The sequence below is a fragment of the Carica papaya genome, chromosome 5, assembly GCF_054855325.1.
Source record: "Carica papaya isolate Zhongbai chromosome 5, ASM5485532v1, whole genome shotgun sequence".
In the NCBI taxonomy this organism is placed as follows: Eukaryota; Viridiplantae; Streptophyta; class Magnoliopsida; order Brassicales; family Caricaceae; genus Carica; species Carica papaya.
Window position 1 is genome coordinate 37402502 of NC_142313.1, and position 16957 is coordinate 37419458.

The 16957-nt window shown below is 44.2% G+C and overlaps 1 protein-coding gene across 1 annotated transcript in view; it reads left to right on the forward strand.

Annotated features, from left to right (window-relative positions):
• Positions 1–16380: 16380 nt before the first annotated feature.
• Positions 16381–16957, forward strand: part of LOC110807571 (Phox (PX) domain-containing protein) — a 39693-nt gene continuing 39116 nt past the window's right edge. Inside the window, exon 1 of the mRNA XM_088220685.1 lies at positions 16381–16849. Within this exon, the coding sequence (XP_088076811.1) occupies positions 16562–16849 (288 nt within the window). The 5' untranslated portion in view covers positions 16381–16561. The remainder of the gene's footprint in view (positions 16850–16957) is intronic.

The following is a 16957-nucleotide window of genomic DNA, read 5'->3' on the forward strand; positions in this document are numbered from 1 at the left end:
CGGAGCCGTCGCACCAGAAAACTCCACCGCCGGTATGTTTATGTTTGTTTTAATTTTTTTGGGCCAATCGAGATCCCTTAACGTGTTTTCTCGCAGTGATGAGTATAAAATCGGCTGAAATTGGCCAAAACTTATCAAAAATGGCCAGTCCGAGGCAAACTGCCGTCCCAGCGGCGATGTCGTAGTCGGAGCACAGCGGTGCCGTCGTGCCGAAATTCTGAAATTGGCGATAAAAGGTTTTTAACACCGATATTGAATTTTTTTGGGGTATTTCTAGGTACTTAAAGCGTGTTTTAATCTCCGAAAAAAAAATTCAGGGAACCTAGGGACCGCTAGTAGGCGCAGTTAAAAGTTTAGTGTTTCAGACACCGATTTGGGTAAGAATCCCTCACCTTATTTCCTGTTATGGAATTGAAGTTTAATTATAAATAATACAGCATTTTATGTAATTTAAAAAATCTCGATAATTAATTACAGGTTACTAATGTAGTCGGAACTAGTTATTTATTTCTGTTTATTCTGTTTAAACTGATTGATTGATTTTACAGTTTTAAATGCATAATAATACGCTGGAATTGGTAAGATGATTCAGTTGTGTTTCCTTGATGCATGTATTGCTTGTTTTACATAATTTACAGTTAAATTGTAAATTTGAAAATTAAATATAAATGAAGAATTTTTTGATTAAGTGAATGAATGAATGGTAGCCTTACTAGATAGTTGTAGCGCCCGGAAAGGGGCTGGAAAAAAAAAAAAAAAAAAAAAAGCCACATCGACAGCCACATCAGCAGGCCCGGTCAGCAGTCCCGGCCAACCGGGACCTGCCACGTGGCAAAACCACGTCGTTCCAAAAAGGGCCACGTTGGCGATCCGCGTGGGCGCGATCGGACGGCCCAGATTTAAACGCACGGACGGCCCAAATTTAATCAAAAACGGACGGCCCAAATTAAAACAAAATGGACGGCTGAGATCAAAAGGCAAAGGGTTATAAATAGAACCCCCACGCCAGACCACAAACCCTAGCCGTCTGCCGCTCGCCGGAGAAGACGAACCAGAAGCCGGCCGCCGCCACCCGCCGCCGCACCGGAGGAATTTCTGACCGCCGATCGAGGTAAATTTCGTACCCCCGACTCGTTTTTCCACGCTGATTCCTCCTGTGGCTAAATTGGAACCAAAATCCCGGCCAAACGGCCGAAATACACGGCCGAAGCCCAGTGGCGCCGCCGCGCCCCTTCTCAGTTTTTACCTCCGATGAGGCCCTTCCCGGCCTCCGTTTGATGCAATTTTTATATCACCGTGATCACCATTCTTTTCTCTACAGGTTGACCAGAGCCGAACACCAAAACACGAACCTCGCCGGAGAGCCGCTGCACCTGAGAGCGCCGCCGCCGGTAAGCTCCGTTTTCCGTGATTTTTTGGCCCCCCAAGGGCCCTAGGGTTGTTTTCTCGCAGGGACCGATGCGAGTGTGGCTGAATTCGGCCAAAAACGGCCGAAAACAGCCACCCCAGGTGAATCACCGCCGCCAGCGGCGGTGCCGTCGCCGGAGCACGGCGGAGCCGCCGTGCTGGAGTTGCGATTTGGGCCGAAAGGGGCCCTGGGCCTAATTTGGGATTTTTTTGGAACACGTGCAGGTACCAGTAGTGCGTTTCAGTTCCCCGAGGAAAATTCAGGGAATATTAGGGATAGCCTGCAAGCGCACTGTGAAGCCGTGTTCGGACCCCGAAACGAGTAAGGACCCCTCACCCTATTTCCTATCACGGTTTTAAAGTTCAATAAATGATAAAACGGTATTTCATGAATCAACAAATGTGTGAAATTGCTTAAGGTCGCTAACGGAGCCCGAGTCTAGTGTGTTTGTCGGTTAACTGTTATTTGGCCTGTTTTACAGTTTTAAATGCAGCATGAGGTCCGATGTTTCATTTTATAGTTTCGTGTGCATATTTTACTGTTTTATTGATTATGGATTGAATGACCGGGATATTGATGTTGTATGTTGTCTGTTTGGCATAAATTATCGTTTTGCTTATTTGTGTGTGATTGATAATGCTGACTGAGGAAAAAGGAGAATGAAAGATTATGTGAATGGAAATTGTATAATGTGTTCAGCCTGACTAGATATCCTGGGAGATGGTGGACGGACCGGGTCCGTAGGGAACCCTACCGGGATTGTGGTCTCCCATGCCGGACGGGGTATGGAGATCTTATGTGTTTTGGCGCCCATACCGGACGGGGTATGGGGACAGCCCGTTTCACCCTCATACCGGACGGGGTAATGAGGTTTATTGTTTTGGCGCCCATACCGGACGGGGTATGGGGACGGCTCGTTTCACCCTCATACCGGACGGGGTAATGAGGTCTATGGTTTGGCGCCCATACAGGACGGGGTATGGGGACGGCCCGTTTCACCCTCATACCGGACGGGGTAATGAGGTCTATGGTTTGGCGCCCATACAGGACGGGGTATGGGGACGGCCCTGGAATATGATTTCAAGTGTTAAGGATTAACGGGTAGCAGGACCCCTATGGATCCCCATGGATACTAGTGGGCTGGTGAATTAGGAAAATATGTTGTTAACGATTGAATTACGAAAAGTGTGATAGGTATTATGTTATACAGTTCATATATATGTTTTCATGATAATAATGATGTTATTATTTTCGTATATTGTCTTATGAATTTCATCGGGTAAGTGAATGGTAAAGGTTTTATTATGGATAAAAGGATTTGTTGTAAATTATGCTCCATTGGTCTTTTTGTGTTTTCTACCCACCTTTACCTCCGTGACGGTGAGATATCGTGATGTCTTTACTGGGCTAGTGTAGCTCATTCCTTATTTAATCATTTCAGATCAAGAGGACATCGTTCCCGAGCCGGTTCCGCAGGAGGACGACGAAGGGGACGCCTAAAGACTCCATAGTCACATTCGTAGTTTTTACTTTCAAGTTTCTCCTTTAGGTAGTTTAATCTTTTATATTTTGTGAGCACGTTTTGGTTTCAGTGTAAGAGATGTTATTCAAATTTTGACTTCGCTTCCGCATTTGATATTTATAATATAAATTCCATTATGAATTTTCGGGGCTGCTACTATTCTATGAGATAATGGACGGATCGAGTACATAAGGAACCCTACCGTTAATGTTGCCTCATACCAGACGGAGTATCGAAAATTGGTATTTTGGTGCTTATAACGGACGGAGTATGGGGACGGCCCATTTCACCCTCATACCGGACGGGGTATTGAGAGATGTTATTTTTAGAACTTATACCGGACTGGGTATGGGGTCGATCGGTTAGTTGACAATATTGAATAAGGGTTCACACGTAGTAAGGACATCCCTCTGGATCCCCACGGATACCAGTAAACAGATAAAAAGGGAAAGTTGTTGTTCTGATTAATTGAATATGAAATTGTAATGTTGTTTATGTTATTGCCTCTATAGACCAGTTTTAGAAATCTTGCTACGGTAAGTATATAATAAATAATTTTATTTATGATAAATGAATTTACTTAAATTAAGAGCTCAATTAGTTATTTTTATGATTTTTACTAACTTTCATTTCTGTATCGGTGAGAAGTGTGATATTCTTACTGGGTTAGTGTAACTCACTCTTTTATTAATTATTTCAGATCAAGAGAACTAAGATCTAGATCTCGATCTACAAGAGGGTTGCGAATAGGATGCCCAGTTGTTTACTTTCTATTTATTTCTTTGACTTTTTGTTTGTTTTTTAGAAGAGTCATTCATGTATCCCTATTGGGTATTCTAAATTATTGTGTATGGAATGTAAACCTTAACTTTATTATTTCGCTTCTGCATTCAATTTATTATTCTATTTCCTTTTAAGTTCTGGGCTGTTACAGCTCCATTAGTTTTTTTTTTCTTTTACCAATCTTTAATTTTTCGTATTTGTAATTAGTGTGATATTTTTACTGAAATAATATACATCATCTTTTCATTAATAATTTCATATCAAGAAGACCAAAATCTAGATTCCGATTAACAAAAGGGTTATGAGTAGTTTACTACCCGGACTCCCTTCAAGTACTAGTGAAGATTATCATATGATACTTATTTATTTATTTTTTTCTTTAATTATTGTTTGTCTTCTAAAAAAGACATTTATGTAATCCTATTGGACATTCTAAATTATTGTGTAAAAAATGTAAACCCTAATTCTATTATTCGTTTCGGCATTTAAATTGTAAATTCAATTCGTTTAAAATTTCGAGTCTTTACATACTATATAATAAGCCATGCTTATATAATAAAAAAGCTGCAGCCTGCCTTTTGTATATATAATATACACAATGTAACGGCCCCGTAAATATTAAAATGAAATGAGTATTTAAATATATCAAATGCGGAAGCGAGATCAAAATTTCAGTTAACATCCCTTACACGAAAAACCAGAAACGTACTTAAAATATAAAAGATTAAACTAACTAAGAGAGAAACTCGAAAATAAAACTATGAGTATGACTACAGAGTCTCTAGGTATCCCCTTCGTCGTCCTCCTGCGGAACGGGCTCGGGAACCATGTCTTCCTGATCTGAAATGGTTAAATAAGGAGTGAGCTACACTAGCCCAGTAAGAACATCACGATATCTCACCGTCACGGAGGTAAAGGTGGGTAGAAAAACACAAAAAGACCAATGGAGCATAATTTACAATAAACTCGTTTATTAACATGAAAACCTTTACCATCCACTTACCTTGGTGGAATTTATGAAAACAATATGAGAAAAACAATAACATCATCATAATCATTGAATAATCTAAGCTGTAAAACATAACACTTATCACGCCTCTTGTAATTCAATCATTGTACAACATATCCTTTTTTCTCATTTACCAGCCTACTAGTATCCGTGGGGGTCCATAGGGGTTCCGCTACCCGTTAACCTTTAACATTCATAATCAGTTTCCAGGGCCGTCCCCATACCCCGTCCGGTATGGGCGCCAAAACCATGAACCTCAATACCCCGTCCGGTATGAGGGTGAAACGGGCCGTCCCCATACCCCGTCCGGTATGGGCGCCAAAACCATAAACCTCAATACCCCGTCCGGTATGAGGGTGAAACGGGCCGTCCCCATACCCCGTCCGGTATGGGCGCCAAAACCATAAGATCTCCATACCCCGTCCGGCATGTGAGACCACAATCCCGGTAGGGTTCCCTACGGACCCGGTCCGTCCACCATCTCCCAGGATATCTAGTCAGGCTGACCCCCATAATACAATTATCAGTCTATACAATCTTTCATTTTCCTTTTCCTCAATCAACATCATCAATTCACATTTAAACAAGCAAATCGTAATTCATACCAACAGACAACATACAATATCAGTTTTTCAGTCATTCAACCCATAATTAATAAAAACGTAGTACATGCACACAAATCTGTAAAATGAACACATCAAACCTCACTTTGCATTTAAAGCTGTAAACAGGCCAAATAACAGTACATCATCAATCACACTAGACTCAGGCTCCATTAGCAACCTTAAGCAATTTCACACATGCGTTAATTCAAGAAATACCGTTTTATCATTTTGAACTTTAATACCGTGATAGGAAATAGGGTGAGGGGTCCTTACTTATTTTCGAGATCCGAATACGATTCACAGTGCGCCTGCAGGCTGTCCCTAATTTTCCCTGAATTTTTCCCGGGGAACTGAAACACACTAACAGTACCTGCACGTGTTCCAAAAAAAATTCAAATTAGGCCCAGGGCCTCTTTCGGCCCAAATCGCAACTCCGGCACGGCGGCTCCGCCGTGCTCCGGCGACGGCGCCGCCGCTGGCGGCGGCGAGTCGCCTCGGGTTGACTGTTTTCGGCCGAATTCGGCCACACTCGCATTGGTCCTTGTCAGAAAACAACCCTAGGGCCCTCGGGGGGCCAAAAATCACGGAAAAACGGAGCTTACCGGCGGCGGCGCTCTCGGGTGCAGCGGCTCTCCGGCGAGGTTCGTGTTTTGGTGATTCGGCTCCGGTCAACCTGTAGAGAAAAGAATGGTGATCACGGTGATATAAAAATTGCATCGAACGGAGGCCGGGAAGGGCCTCGTCGGAGGCAAAAACCGAGAGGGGGCGCGGCGGCGCCGCTGGGCTTCGGCCGCGTATTCCGGCCGTTTGGCCGGGATTTCGGCTTCGATTTGGCCATAGGAGGAATCAGTGGGGAAAAACGAGTCGGGGGTATGAAATTTACCTCGATCGGCGGTCGGAAATTTCCCCGGTGCGGCGGCGAGTGGCGGCGGGTGGCGGCGGTCGGCCTCTGGTTCGTCTTCTCCGGCGAGCGGCTGGCGGCTAGGGTTTGTGGTCTGGTGTGGGGGTTCTATTTATAACCCCTTGCCTTTTGATCACAGCCGTTCATTTTGTTTTAATCTGGGCCGTTCGTTTTTGATTGAATCTGGGCCGTCCGTGCGATTGAATCTGGGCCGTCCGATCGCGTGATTGATCTGGGCCGTCGGATCGCACCCACGCGGATCGCCAACGTGGCTCCTTTTGGAGTGACGCTGTCTTGCCACGTGGCAGGCCCTGGTTGGCCGGGACTGCTGACGTGGCTGCTGACGCGGCTGCTGACGTGGCCCCCCCCCCCTTTTTTTTTTTTTTTTTTTTTTTTTTTTTTTTTTTTTTTTTTTTTTCCTCCTCCTTTCCGGGTGCTACACACAAGATTTTTTATTTTTGGTATGCCTTCATTCTTTTTTTATTTCTAAATCTTGTAATTAGATGAAGAATAATTTATCTAAAGAGATTTTTTATATACATGATTTTATTTGTATGAATGAGAAAATATTGTATTGCTGTTCTTCTTTTTCGAAATTTTCTATCAACACATTCCTAATTAATGAAATATAATAACAATAAAAGTAAATTATTAAATTACTCATCAATATTTATTTATTATAGTTTGATACATAATATTTTTTTTACAATTGAGTTTTTGATATTTTTTATTTGTTTCAAACGCTTAATTTTTTTTTTATTTTTTAAGGAAAAAAGTTAGATTAGTGTAGATAATATTTAGATTTTTAAAAAATAATTTAAAGAATAACCCTAATTAATTAATGAAATTCACATATTAATAGATTAATAATAATATTATAGCTTTTTTATCATTAATTTAATTAATTAATTAAAATTATTTTTAATTATATTTTTTTAAATTATTTAAATATGAACTAATTATTTTAATTTTTATTAAAATATTAAAAAATGTCCAAAATAAATAAAAATATCATAAATTAAATTATAATAAAAAATATTAAAAATTAAAATATAATAGGTACAAAATTTTAAAAATTAATTTAATAAATTAACATAATAATAATAATAATAATAGTAATAATATTTAATTTTTCGTTGAAAAAAAAGTATTTAATTTTAAAAATGTGAGTTAGCAATATAACATGTGCCCTTACATTCTTCTTTTTCGAAATTTTCTATCAACACATTCCTAATTAATGAAATATAATAACAATAAAAATAAATTATTAAATTACTCATCAATATTTATTTATTATAGTTTGATACATAATATTTTTTTTACAATTGAGTTTTTGATATTTTTTATTTGTTTCAAACGCTTAATTTTTTTTTATTTTTTAAGGAAAAAAGTTAGATTAGTGTTGTAGCGCTCGGACCGAGGAGAAGAAAAAAAAAAAGCCACGTCGGCAGCCACGTCAGCAGGCCCGGTCAGCAGTCCCGGCCAACCGGGACCTGCCACGTGGCAAAACCACGTCGTTCCAAAAAGGGCAACGTTGGCGATCCGCGTGGACGCGATCGGACGGCCCAAATTCAATCAAAAACGGACGGCCCAGATTAAAACAAAATGGACGGCTGAGATCAAAAGGCAAGGGGTTATAAATAGAACCCCCACACCAGACCACAAACCCTAGCCGCCTGCCGCTCGCCGGAGAAGACGAACCAGAAGCCGGCCGCCGCCACCCGCCGCCGCACCGGAGGAACTTCCGACCGCCGATCGAGGTAAATTTCGTACCCCCGACTCGTTTTTCCACGCTGATTCCTCCTATGGCCAAATCGGAGCCAAAATCCCGGCCAAACGGCCGGAATGCACGGCCCAAGCCCAGCGGCGCCGCCGCGCCCTTCTCGGTTTTTGCCTCCGATGAGGCCCTTCCTGGCCTCCGTTTGATACAATTTTTATATCACCGTGATCACCACTCTTTTCTCTACAGGTTGACCGGAGCCGAATCACCAAAACACGAACCTCGCCGGAGAGCTGCCGCACCCGAGAGCGCAGCCGCCGGTAAGCTCCGTTTTTCTGTGATTTTTTGGCCCCCCGAGAGCCCTAGGGTTGTTTTCTCGCAGGGACCAATGCGAGTGTGGCCGAATTCGGCCGGAAACGGCCGAAAACAGCCAACCCGAGGCGAATCGCAGCCGCCAGTGGCGGCGCCGTCGCCGGAGCACGGCGGAGCCGCCGTGCCGGAGTTGCGATTAGGGCCGAAAGGGGCCCTGGGCCTAATTTGGGATTTTTTTTGGAACACGTCCAGGTACCAGTAGTGCGTTTCAGTTCCCCGAGGAAAATTCAGGAAAAATTAGGGACAGCCTGCAAGCGCACTGTGAAGCCGTGTTCGGACCCTGAAACGAGTAAGGACCCCTCACCTTATTTCCTATCACGGTTTTAAAGTTCAATAAATGATAAAACGATATTTCATGAATCAACGAATGTGTGAAATTGCTTAGGGTCGCTAATGGAGCCCGAGTCTAGTGTGTTTGTCGGTTAATTGTTATTTGACCTGTTTTACAGTTTTAAACGTAGCATGAGGTTCGATGTTTTCATTTTATAGTTTCGTGTGCATGTTTTACTGTTTTATTGATTATGGATTAGATGACCGGGATATTGATGCTGTATGTTGTCTGCTTAGCATAAATTATCGTTTTGCTTGCTTGTATGTGGATTAATGATGCTGACTGAGGAAAAAGAGAATGAACAATTATGTAAATGGATAATGGTATAATGTGGTCAGCCTGACTAGATATCCTGGGAGATGGTGGACGGACCGGGTCCGTAGGGAACCCTACCGGGATTGTGGTCTCCCATACCGGACGGGGTATGGAGATCTTATGTGTTTTGGCGCCCATAACGGACGGGGTATGGGGACGGCCCGTTTTACCCTCATACCGGACGGGGTAATGAGGTCTATGGTTTGGCGCCCATACCAGACGGGGTATGAGGACGGCCCTGGAATTTGATTTCAAGTGTTAAGGATTAACGGGTAGCAGGACCCCTATGGATCCCCATGGATACTAGTGGGCTGGTGAATTAGGAAAATATGTTGTGTAACGATTGAATTACGAAAAGTGTGATAGGTATTATGTTATACAGTTCATATATATGTTTCCATGATGATGATGATGTTATTGCTTTCGTATATTGTTTTATGAATTTCACCGAGGTAAGTAAATGGTAAAGGTTTTATTTATCGATAAAAGGATTTGTTGTAAATTATGCTCCATTGGTTGTTTTGTGTTTTCTACCCACCTTTACCTCCGTGACGGTGAGATATCGTGATGTCTTTACTGGGCTAGTGTAGCTCATTCCTTATTTAATCATTTCAGATCAAGAGGACATCGTTCCCGAGCCGATTCCGCAGGAGGACGACAAAGGGGACGCCTAAAGACTCCATAGTCACATTCGTAGTTTTTACTTTCAAGTTTCTCCTTTAGGTAGTTTAATCTTTTATATTTTGTGAGCACGTTTCGGTTTCAGTGTAAGGGATGTTATTCAAATTTTGACCTCGCTTTCGCATTTGATATTTTTGAATATAAAATTCCATTTTAAATTTCCGGGGCTGTTACAGTTGGTATCAGAGCCGCATTTCCTCGGACCCATCCCTTACACTAATGTGCCTTAGAGAAATACTCACCGATATATTGTTACTCAATCATTCCTTGTGAATGCAGGTACACAGGAATGAGGAGAGGAAGGCCCCCACTAAACCGAGCGGCCCCAGATAATTCAATTCGGGAGGATTTAGATAGACTATTCGAGATGGTGGAGGCTCTCGCAGCTGCCCAGCGAAGGCAAGAGGAGAGAAGGGAGTTACCGGGACCTCCTCCGCTAGTGCAGGTCGAGCCCCCGCTACAGCAGGCTGATCCCGAGCCACCCCGGCAGGAGCCTGTCCCTCCACGATACCACCTGGCACCACAGCCGCGGTACGATCCGGTACCACAGCCACAGTACCAACAGGTGCCGCCACAGCACATTCCAGTGCCCCCACCCCATCAGCAGGCGCCACCACAGGGTCCCCCAGTCCACCTTCAGCCGGCCCCAGTCCCTCTACCTCGGGACCCCGCTCCCTCCTTGATCGACCCCGGCTTCATAGAGAGGTATAGGAGACTGAACCCTTCTACTTTTTCAGGGGGATCCTCGTTCGAAGAGGCCCAATACTGGCTGGCAGAGACTGAGAGAGCTTTTGAGACCTTGGGAGTAGTTCCTGAGTAGAGGGCTGCCATTGCCTCCTACATGCTGGTAGGGGAAGCAGTACGCTGGTGGGAGCTCAAGCGGGCCACCCTGCCTGTACCAGTTACTTGGGAGCAGTTCCTAGCGGCCTTCCATGCGGAGTATCTCCCTAAACACATCCAACATTTAAAGGAAATGAAATTTGCTCAATTGGTCTAGGGTAATATGACAGTGTCGGAGTATGCCCGCAAGTTCCTGGAGCTGGGCCGACATGCCCCGGAGACATTGTTGGATGAGGGCCGAAAGGCCAGGAAATTCCAATGGGGCCTCCGCCCGGCGATCAGACAGCACTTATTGGTGATGGAGCTCGAGACATATTCGGCAGTCCTGGCAAAGGCGCAGATCATTGAAAGGAGCTTCGACACCCACCCTCAGCTAGCGGGAAGTTCCCGACCCTCAGCCCCGCTCCGCAGGCCAGCGCCTACCATGCCTGTCCAACCCAGTAAGAGGCCCAGGCCTGCCATTCAGGCCCCTCCTCAAGCTATGGGGGCAGCACGTGGGAAGATCTGCCAGTACTGTGGCAGGGATCATGGGGACTGACCCTGCTACCGCCTCAACAACACATGTCGCATATGCGGCAGTGCCCAGCACTATGCGAGGGAGTGCCCTAGGAACCAGAATCAAGGGAGGCCTCCAATCCAGGGCAGAGTTTACAACCTTACCCAGAAGGATGCCGACGCAGACCCGGACGTGGTACATGGTATGTATACTATCTCTGGCCACATTGCTCATATTTTGTTTGATACTGGTGCATCACATTCTTTTATTTCACATGTTCTTGCTTCCAAAATTTGTGTATCACCTGATAGACTTGATTCATTATTGTTTGTATCTACCGCTGGGGGGGAGACATTGCTAGGAGAGGTTGTCTACATGGCATGTGCCGTGGAGATAGCAGATAGGAAATTGAGGGTAGACCTGATAGGGTTAGACACAGGAGATTTTGATGTAATCCTAGGAATGGATTGGCTAGCGGCGTATCACGCCACCATAGACTGCTTTAATAAAAAGATTGTATTTAATCCTCCCAACGAGGAGCCATTTACAAGTTAATAAAATTATTCGGTACTGATTTTCTCCAATGACAAATTCTTTTCTTCTTAATGCCCAGTGCCTTGATATTGTATTTTCCCTAACTAGGCAAACCCAAGAAAGAAGTTTGTATCCAAGAGATTCCAGTAGTCCGAGACTTTCCAGACGTATTTCCGGATGAACTGCCCGATCTACCAGGGGACAGAGAGGTCGAGTTCACCATAGACTTACAGCCAGGAACCCAGCCCATCTCGGTAGCTCCTTACCGAATGAGCCGCATCGAGATGGAAGAGCTAAGGAAACAAATCACTGAGCTACAAAACAGGGGCTTCATTAGACACAGCATTTCCCCATGAGGTGCCGGGGTTACTTTTGCAAAGAAAGGGGATGGAACGTTGAGACTGTGCATTGATTATAGAAGGATAAACAAGGTAACAATTAAGAACAAGTACCCTCTTCCCCGGATTGATGACCTTTTCGATCAGTTGCAGGGTGCACAGGTCTTTTCTAAAATAGATCTACGATCAGGTTACCATCAGGTAAAAGTGAGAGCAGAAGACATCCCCAAGACGGCATTCCGAACCAGGTACGGACACTATGAGTTCCTGGTTATGCCGTTTGGGCTAACCAACGCCCCGGCCATCTTTATGGATCTAATGAACAGAATCTTCAGAGAATTCTTGGACCAATTTGTCATCGTGTTCATCGATGATATCTTAGTCTACTCAAAAAGTAGGGAAGAGCATGCTCATCATCTTGCCCAAGTCCTACAGGTACTCAGAGAAAAGAAGTTGTATGCGAAGTTGAGCAAGTGTGGATTTTGGCTCGAACAAACCGCCTTCCTAGGACATGTTATATCGAAGGAAGGGGTGTCGGTGAACCCCGAAAAGGTTGAAGCGGTACTTGGTTGGGAAAGGCTGACAACAGTTAAGGAAATTCGCAGTTTTTTAGGGATGACAGGTTATTACCGCCGGTTTGTCGAAGGGTTCTCTAGTCTAGCAGCTCCTCTATCCCGACTCACAAAGAAGAATGCAAGGTTTGAATGGAATGAGAACTGCGAGAGGAGTTTTTCAGAGTTGAAGAAGCGACTGACTACTGCACCAGTGCTGGCTCTACCGAGTGGATCAGGAGGGTACACAGTTTATAGTGATGCCTCCTATCTGGGCCTGGGTTGTGTCCTAATGCAGCATGGAAAGGTTATAGCATATGGGTCTAGACAGCTAAAGAATCATGAGAAGAACTATCCTACCCATGACTTGGAGTTTGCCGCCATCATACACGCCTTGAAAACCTGGCGCCATTATTTGTATGGAGAGACCTTTCAGATCTACACCGATCATAAGAGTTTGAAGCATATCTTCACCCAGAAGGATCTCAACATGCGTCAGAGGAGGTGGATGGAACTCCTCAAGGACTATGATTGTGACATCCTATACCATCCAGGTAAGGGCAACGTAGTGGCCAATGCCCTCAGCAGGAAAAGTGCAGGCACCCTAACCCATCTGATGGTTTCAGAATGTAGGTCCATTGGGGCTACACAGCAGGTTCACCTGCGAGACCTGAAGAGAGTCACATGTTTGGGCCACCTAGTAGTCCAACCCGAGTTAATCCAAAGAATAAAGGAAGCTCAGTCAGTCGACCCCGCCCTAGTAACCCGCAAGAAGAGTGCAGAACAGGGAGTGAACTCAGAATTTCAGATCTCCACCGACGGATTGATTCGTTTCAGGGACAGAGTGTGTGTCCCAGACGACAGTGAGTTAAGAAGAGACATCATGACAGAGTCCCATAGTTCAAGGTTCGCCATGCATCCAGGAAGTACGAAAATGTACCAAACTATGCGACCTCAGTTCTGGTGGAATGGGATGAAGAGAGATATAGCCGACTTTGTATCTAAGTGCTTGGTATGTCAGCAGGTCAAAGCAGAACATCAACTCCCGGACGGGTTACTTCAGCCTTTACCGATTCCAGAGTGGGAGTGGGAACATATCACCATGGACTTCGTATCGGGACTACCCAAGGCACGATCGGGACATGATGCTATATGGGTAATTGTTGACCGACTCACTAAGTCTTCCCACTTCCTGGCCATCAGAATGACTGATCCCTTGGACAAGTTGGCAAGAATGTATATCCGGGAGGTAGTCAGACTACATGGAGTTCCAGTAACAGTGGTATCTGACAGGGATCCCAGATTCACTTCTCGGTTTTGGAATAGTTTCCAGCAAGCTATGGGAACAAAGCTGTCTCTTAGTACTGCTTTCCACCCCCAAACCGATGGACAATCAGAGAGGACAATTTGTACGCTGGAGGATATGCTCCGAGCTTGTGTCCTTGACTCCGGGGGCCATTGGGACGACCACCTACCCCTGATAGAGTTTGCTTACAACAACAGTTACCAAGCAAGCATCGGTATGGCCCCATACGAGGTGCTATACGGGCGTCCGTGCAGGTCGCTGATCTGTTGGGAGGAAGTGGGCGATAGAAGATTGTTTGGCCCGAATTTGGTAGAAGAAACCACGTCCAAGATAGTTAAGATCAGGAAGAACATCCAGACAGCTCAGAGTAGGCAGAAGAGTTATGCCGATACTCGGAGAAGAGACCTGGCCTTTGAGAAAGGCGACCGGGTGTTTCTTAAAGTCACCCCCTTCAAGGGAATTAGTAGGTTCGGCAGGAGGAGAAAATTAAACCCCAGATATATTGGACCCTTTGAAATCTTAGACAAGATTGGTACCACTGCCTACAGACTTGCACTGCCTCCTGAGCTCTCTCGAGTTCATAATGTGTTTCATGTATCTATGCTACGTAAGTACAATCCGGACCCTTCTCATGTCTTGGCTCACGAACCGCTTCCACTCCGAGAGGACTTGTCTTATGAAGAAGTACCGGTCAGTATCACGGACCGAGAAAGCAGAATACTCCGCAACCGGGAAATATCATTTGTAAAAGTCATGTGGCAGAACCACACGCCCAGGGAGGCGACTTGGGAACTGGAATCAAAATTTAGGGCCCAATATCCCCATCTGTTTGATCAAGAGTAATGAGGCAAATTTGGGGACCAAATTTCTTTATGGGGGGGAGAGTTGTAGCGCCCGGACCGAGGAGAAGAAAAAAAAAAAAAAAAAAAAAGCCACGTCAGCAGGCCCGGTCAGCAGTCCCGGCCAACCGGGACCTGCCACGTGGCAAAACCACGTCATTCCAAAAAGGGCCACGTTGGCGATCCGCGTGGGCGCGATCGAACGGCTCAGATCAAACGTGCGATCGGACGGCCCAGATTTAAACGCACGGACGGCCCAGATTCAATCAAAAACGGACGGCTCAGATTAAAACAAAATGGACGGCTGAGATCAAAAAGCAAGGGGTTATAAATAGAACCCCTACACCAGACCACAAACCCTAGCCGCCTGCCGCTCGCCGGAGAAGACGAACCAGAAGCCGGCCGCCGCCACCCGCCGCCGCACCGGAGGAACTTCCGACCGCCGATCGAGGTAAATTTCGTACCCCCGACTCGTTTTTCCACGCTGATTCCTCCTGTGGCCAAATCGGAGCCAAAATCCCGACTAAACGGTTGGAATGCACGGCCGAAGCCCAGCGGTGCCGCCGCGCCCTTCTCGGTTTTTGCCTCCGATGAGGCCCTTCCCGGCCTCCGTTTGATACAATTTTTATATCACCGTGATCACCACTCTTTTCTCTACAGGTTGACCGGAGCCGAATCACCAAAACACGAATCTCACCGGAGAGCCGCCGCACCCCAGAGCGCCGCCGCCGGTAAGCTCCGTTTTTCCGTGATTTTTTGGCCCCCTGAGGGCCCTATGGTTGTTTTCTCGCAGGAACCGATGCGAGTGTGGCCGAATTCGGCCGGAAACGGCCGAAAACAGCCAACCCGAGGCGAATCACCGCCGGAGCACGGCGGAGCCGCCGTGCCGGAGTTGCGATTAGGGCCGAAAGGGGCCCTGGGCCTAATTTGGGATTTTTTTTGGAACACGTGCAGGTACCAGTAGTGCGTTTCAGTTCCCCGAGAAAAATTCAGGGAAAATTAGGGACAGCCTGCAAGCGCACTGTGAAGCCGTGTTCAGACCCCGAAACGAGTAAGGATCCCTCACCTTATTTTCTATCACGGTTTTAAAGTTCAATAAATGATAAAACGATATTTCATGAATCATCGAATGTGTGAAATTGCTTAGGGTCGCTAATGGAGCCCGAGTCTAGTGTGTTTGTCGGTTAATTGTTATTTGGCCTGTTTTACAGTTTTAAACGTAGCATGAGGTTCGATGTTAATCAATTTTGTCTTCGCTTCCGCATTTGATATTTATAATATAATTTTCATTATGAATTACCGGGGCTGCTACAGATACATAATATTTTTTTTACAATTGAGTTTTTGATATTTTTTATTTGTTTCAAACGCTTAATTTTTTTTTTTATTTTTTAAGGAAAAAAGTTAGATTAGTGTAGAAAATATTTAGATTTTTAAAAAATAATTTAAAGAATAACCCTAATTAATTAATGAAATTCACATATTAATAGATTAATAATAATATTATAGCTTTTTTATCAATAATTTAATTAATTAATTAAAATTATTTTTAATTATATTTTTTTAAATTATTTAAATATGAACTAATTATTTTAATTTTTATTAAAATATTAAAAAATGTTCAAAATAAATAAAAATATCATAAATTAAATTATAATAAAAAATATTAAAAATTAAAATATAATAGGTACAAAATTTAAAAAATTAATTTAATAAATTAACATAATAATAATAATAATAATAATAGTAATAATATTTAATTTTTCGTTGAAAAAAAAAGTATTTAATTTTAAAAATGTGAGTTAGCAATATAACATGTGCCCTTACATTTTTTATGGTATACTCTACCGTGCAGCTTCGTCACTCTACCACGCATCGTCTCAATTCAACGGCCACCTCCATTAATGTACTGCTGAAAACAGAACAAGCTTTAATTTTCAAAAGAAGAAAAAACCCAGAAGAAGGTGAAGGCGTGTTCTGGAAGGACGAGACAAAACCAGAACAAAGGAAATGAATCTGTACGCGCACGACCTCTCTCTGCTCGATTTCAACCTCGCCTTCATTGATCCCGAATCAGAGTCTCTCACTTTTCACCACCGAATTTCATCTTCTCTGTTCCACGACGATGATGATAACCGCCTCACCATTAATTACAGTGATAATTATCGTACTTATGATTTCGACAGCGGCAGTCGTAAAGAATCAATGCCAAATCGCAAGAGCCCACCACAGCATCGTCATGACGGCAAGTCACCGCTGCCTTTGGGAATGGACTGGAGTGCTCCTCCTCGCAATTGGGTATTTGACTCTTTGATTTTTCCTGCTCCTATTTTCTTTTAGAGGATTTCTTTCTCTCTTTCTTTTTGTTTGTTTGTTTTCGCTCTCTCCCCTTATCTGCCTTGTTGT